The sequence below is a fragment of the Molossus molossus genome, unplaced genomic scaffold, assembly GCF_014108415.1.
Source record: "Molossus molossus isolate mMolMol1 unplaced genomic scaffold, mMolMol1.p scaffold_m16_p_4, whole genome shotgun sequence".
Classification (NCBI taxonomy): domain Eukaryota; kingdom Metazoa; phylum Chordata; class Mammalia; order Chiroptera; family Molossidae; genus Molossus; species Molossus molossus.
Window position 1 is genome coordinate 74765251 of NW_023425377.1, and position 6000 is coordinate 74771250.

At 42.3% G+C, this 6000-nt stretch overlaps 1 protein-coding gene across 1 annotated transcript; it reads left to right on the plus strand.

Moving 5' to 3' along the window:
- Positions 1-2852: 2852 nt before the first annotated feature.
- LOC118615209 (olfactory receptor 7D4-like) lies at positions 2853-3794 on the plus strand. Its single transcript, XM_036239883.1, has one exon. The coding sequence runs from the start codon at positions 2856-2858 to the stop codon at positions 3792-3794; it is 939 nt and encodes a 312-aa protein (XP_036095776.1). The 5' UTR covers positions 2853-2855.
- The last annotated feature ends 2206 nt before the right edge of the window (positions 3795-6000 follow it).

Genomic DNA, 6000 nt, shown 5'->3' on the forward strand with positions numbered 1-6000 from the left:
GTCCTCTTTGAATGAGGGGTCCCCGTCCCACACCAGGCTCCCAGCTCAGGGTTCAGTGCCAGGAAGAGAAGTCCCAATACCTTCTGGCTGTAAAAACCAGCAGAAATTGAGGCCGAGGGAGGCTGAGGATTCTGGAGCCCCAAGCAGCACCTCTTAAAGGGCCCGCTCACGGACTTATTTGGACTTGTACCCTCTAGGCTCCAGCATGGGGGAGGAAGCTTGAAGGGCACCAGAGACACACAGGAAAGAACTGAGTTGTTTGGCATCAGGGAAGAAACTGGAGAGGCAGCTTTCTCTCAGACAGATGTACTGGCAGAGGCCATTGTTCCTTTGGTGAGCCCTTCCCCCACAGGACTGGCAGACGGGTGCCATATCTGGGACTCCAGCAACCTGGTTCACACTGTTTGCTCTGCCCTGGTGATTTCCTGAGGCCCCGCCCCACCCAACTTTCAGGCCCACCCAAGCTCTTTCTGTGGCTTTACCATAGAATTGGCCTGTCTTGGCTTCTGCTTCAGATTTTTCTAAATTCTTTCAAACAAGCAGCATCTGGCCTCAGTGAGCCTCATACCTCTTGCTAAGTGGCTGCAGGCCCAGCACTAGAAGCGGTCAGCCTTGGTTCACAGCTTGGCTTTGCCTGGGCACCTCCAAGCCCAGCACAAGAAGCAGCCATCTGTAGATCACTTTGTAGCTTATGCCTGGTTGCCCTGGGTAGAACATAGGCAGTGGCTGACCCGGCCCCAGAGCCAGCACACCCAGTGGACAGCTTCAGACCACTTCAAAGCACCACCACCCAACCACCTCCAAAAGTGACACACTCAAGGAGTGAACTCATTGGGTGTCAGAGCCTTGCTGAAATAAGTCTTTCTCTGTGTGGTGGGCCCCTGCACAACTGATCATCCAAGGTAGTTAGAGGTCAGTGGTCACTGGGCACAGCCAGTCCTTGCAGCCAATCAGCCTGAGTAAATCCCTCCCATTGACATGTCAACAGCAATCAAGACTCAATAATAACAGAAGGGTGTACAGTCCACACTAGGGGTACACCTAGAGGGCCCAGAAGGGATGATCAGGGAGGCTGTGCCACTGGACCCTATAGGATACCTACAACAATAGGTCACCCTATGAAGCCTAGGAGACATAGTAACTCTACCTAATATATAGAAACAAACAGAGAGGCAGCCAAAATGAGGAGACAAAGAAACATGTCCCAAATGAAAGAACAGAACAAAACTCCAGGAGAACTAAATGAAATGGAGATAAGCAATCTAACAGATGCAGAGTTTAAGACATTGGTTATGAAGATGCTCAAGAAGCTTAGTGAGGACCTCAAGAGCATAATAAAGAACCAGTCAGAAATGAAGGATGCACTAACTGAAATAAAGAATAATTTACAGGGAATCAATAGAGTATGTGAAGCCAAGAAACAAATCCAATCAGAACAGCAAAAAGAAAAAAGAATAAAAAAAAATGAGGATCATGTAAGAAGCTTCTGGGACAACTTCAAGCATACCAATATTGGCGTCATGGGGGTGCCAGAAGGAGAAGAGAGCAAAAAATTGAAAAACTATTTGAAAAAATAATGACAGACAACTTCCCTAACTTGGTAAAGGAAACAGACATACAAGTGTAGGAAGTGCAGAGTCCTAAACAAGATGACCCAAAGAGGCCCACACCAAGACACATCATAAAATGCAAAAGGCTAAAGACAAAGAGAGAATCTTAAAAGTAGCAAGAGAAAAGCAGTTAGTTACCTACAAGCTCCCATAAGACTGTTGGCTGATTTCTCAAAAGAAACTTTGCAGGCCAGAGGGAGTGGTAAGAAATATGCAAAGTGATGAAAAGCAAGGACCTACAACCAAAATTACTCTATTTTGCAAAGCTATCATTTAGAATCCATGGACATATAAAGAGTTTCCCAACATGAAAAAACTAAAGGAGAGCATCACCACCAAACCAGTATTATATAAAATGTTGAAGTGTATTCTTGAAGAAGATAAAAAATATGAACATAAAATGGTAATAAATACATATATATCAATGACTGAATCTACAAACAAAATGAACCTGCAAAACAGAAACAGACCCATAGATACAGAGAACTTTTTAAAATCCTGACCCGAGGACATTTTCAGGTAGAGCAGAAGGGAGAGAGGGAGGAAGAGAGAGGGAAACATTCATGTGAGAGAGACACATCGACTGGTTGCTACCTGCACAACCCCAACCAGGGCGGGAATGAACCACAATTGAGGTACATGTCCATAGTGGGAACTGAACCTGGGACTCTCTGGTCTGCAGGATGACGCTCTAACCACTGAACCAAACTGGCCAGGGCAATAAAGAGAACTTTTTGTTGGTTGCCAGATGGGAGGGGGATTGGGAGGGTGGGCAGAAAAGGTGAAGGTATGAAGAAGTGCAAATTGTTTGTTACACTGATGAACCTTAAAGGGAAGGGTGGGGAATGGGAAGAAATAAACCAAAGAACTTATATGCATATATGCATAACCAATGGACACAGACAATAGTGTGGGGAAAGCAGGAGTGGGGAGGAGTGGGATCAATGAGGGGAAAAGGGGGGGACATCTGTAATACATTCAACAATAAAGATAAGTTTAAAACAATAAAAAAATAAAGTTTGTTTAAAAAAAGGTTATTGATAATTTAAAACAGGCTAAATAATTACATTTAAAATGAAAATGGCTACCATTCGTCTGAGTGAATCACTGTCATTGGAAGAACTAATTGAGGGAGAAGAATGTCCTTGCAAAGGTAAAATCTAAAGGTGACAACTAGCTGATGTGCCAGTTGGCAGTTCACTAAACACTGCTTTTGCATTTTTCTCCAGCAGACACACCAGCTACATGGAAGTAGAAAACCACACTAAAGTATCAGAATTTTTCCTCCGGGGTCTCTCAGAGGATCCTGAACTACAGCCCTTCTTCTTTGGAATGTTACTGTTCATGTACCTGGTCACTATACTTGGAAACCTACTCATCATTCTGGCCATCAGCTCTGACTCCCACCTGCACACCCCCATGTATTTCTTTCTTGCCAATCTGTCCTTTGTTGACATCTGTTTCACCTCCACCATCATCCCAAAGATGCTGGTGAATATCCAGGCTCAGAGCAAAGCCATCTCCTACGCCCAGTGCTTCATTCAGGTGTATTTTTTTATGATTTTTGCTGGAATGGACAATTTCCTCCTGACTGTGATGGCCTATGACCGCTATGTGGCCATCTGCCGTCCTCTGTACTACACAGTCATCATGAACCCACGGTTCTGTGGCTTTCTGGTTCTGATGTCTTTGCTTCTCCTTTTCTGGGTCTCCTTGCTTCATATTTTATTGATGAGGCAGCTGACCTTCTGTACAGGCACTGAAATTCCACATTTCTTCTGTGAACTAGCTCAGATGCTCAAGGTGGCCTGCTCTGACACTCTCATCAATATCATCTTCTTGTATGTGGCAACTGCCCTACTGGGTGTGTTTCCTTTTGCTGGAATTCTCTTTTCTTACTCTCAGATTGTCTCCTCTTTAATGAGAATGTCCTCTGCAGTGGGAAAATATAAAGCATTTTCCACCTGTGGGTCTCACCTCTGCGTGGTCTCCTTGTACTATGGGACAAGCCTGGGTGTCTACCTTAGTTCTGCTGTGACCCATTCTTCCCTACACAACTCAGTTGCCTCAGTAATGTACACAGTGGTCACCCCCATGCTAAACCCCTTCATCTACAGCCTGAGGAACAAGGATGTCAAGGGGACCTTGGGAAGGCTCCTTAGGCAAGGAGCCCCTTGTCTGTGATGGGTCATTCATCTCAGAACTAAGTGGACATTGAAATCCCCAAAGGCCTATGTTGTGGATTTAAATCTGTTTTTTTTTTCTCTTTCTTTCTTGAAACACATGCTTCATTTCTTCTATTCTTAAAGCACCCAAGACTTTGTTTTTATTTTATTTTTCAATCACAGTTTACATTCAATATTATTTTGTATTAGTTTCAGGTGTATAGCACAGTGGTTAGACAATCATGTACTTTACAAAGTATTTCTTCTGCTATTTCCAGTACCAACCCAGCACCATGTTATTGACTATATTCTCTGTGTTGTACTTGACACCCCCATGACTGTTTTATAATTACCAATTTGTACTTCTCAATGCCTTCACCATTTTTACTCAGTCCCTCATCCCCCTCTCCTCTGGCAACCATCAATCTGTTCTCTGTATCTATGAGTTTGTTTCTATTTTGTTTACTTTGTTTTTGTATTAGTTCCTCCTCAATAATCTCCTTTTGTATTTTTCTTCTGTTTGCAGCCCATGAAGTTTATTTTTTCTTATCACCATTCCTGAGATTTCCAACATTATATTTGAAGCACTTACAGGAAGTGCTGACATGGTCCCCCTCCCCCGCCAATTATTCTCTCAAATGTTGATTTTCTTCACCTTAATTTGGTTGTGTGTTTGTTTTTATCTTGGAGAAATGGAATAAAAATCACACAGTAGTCATAAAAAGTGCTTACTTTGCTTTACTTTGCAGGACTGTGCTCTTTGCTTTACACCTGCAATTTTCAACTGGTGTGCTGCAAGAATTTTTAAAACATGCAATATCCCACTGCTTAGTCAGGGGCACTGACCTCTCTTCCCTTAGACTGTCAAATAAAAAAGTGACAACAGCCAACGCAATAGCTGTCCAGCATAAATGAATCAAAATTATACCTATTTTTTTGGTCAGATCGGCAAAAAATATTTTTTGTTGTGCCATCAAATTTTAGTAATTATGTGCCGTGAGATGGAAAAGGTTGAAAATTGAAGCCTTACATGTATGACTTTATGTGGTCATGACATTTCTTTGAGCAATTTCATCTTATTTACCCCACTTTTCAGAGAAAGAGATTGGAGTTGGGATGGACTCTAACCTGACACTGAGCCAACACACCTGAGCTATCACACCTTTCCCATAAACAGTGATGTGATTTTTAACTTCAAGAATAGGAATCTAAATTTGAAAGCTAGTTTGTTCAGGTGATTAATTTTATTACTCTGCACAGGATAACTCTTAGATATTGCTCCAGTCTTTGTCTTTTTCTTCCTTCCTTTCTTCCTTTCCTCTTCCCTCTCCTTGTTTTCTTGGATCTTTTTCCCCACCATTGTGGTTTTAAGATACACTCCAAGATCCTAAGACATGTACTAATGAATACAATAGAGTAAAACTTGTTGTGTTAAGTGGTTTATCTTTGGGGGAAGGTACTCTCTGGAGGCATGGTAGTTACATGTTGTGGAACGTATTCAGAACTTAGTTCACTTTTTGAGAAGAATGCTAATAGAATTAAGTTTGTAGTGAAGGGTGGAGTAGTAAAATTTGTCAGCATTTCTCCTATGTTTTCTGAGATCCTTTCAGTATCTGCATTGCATACCAGACTGACGGCCATGGTCAGCCCCAGGTGGAGCCTGCTTTTCTGAGTGCATGATGGCAGAAGTGACAGGGAATTGTGCTCCATCAGGGACAGCTCTTGATGAAGAGATGTGGGCTACCCCATTATCCTTCACACCTTAGCTGGGATAATTCTGAAGTCTGGATCTTGTGTCACTTTCTAGAATTTCCCTACAGGATGAAAACTCAGCTTACTTGTTGTGGGAACTGACATAAGGTAAATTTTATTGGATGTATTTTCTTCCCTGTATCACATCTTGTCTGTCTAACCCATGTGCCATATTCCTTGCTCCTTCCTATAAAGTACTTACACATGAGTCCTTGGCTCAGCTGTCCACTGGCACAACTGAACATAGGGCTCAAACACTGTGAGGATTTCCTCTCAGATGATCAGCTTTATATTCTCAGACTGGTTACCTCTACATAAAAAGAGACATGGGAAACAGCTGATCTCACTAGTCATGTCTGATAACTTCACTGCTTAATAGAAGCTAGATTTATGTAAGCTCCTCTATGTAAAAAAAAAAAAAAAAAAAAACTTAGAAAAAAGATTCTGACTGGCACAGGCATGTCTTCTTTCCA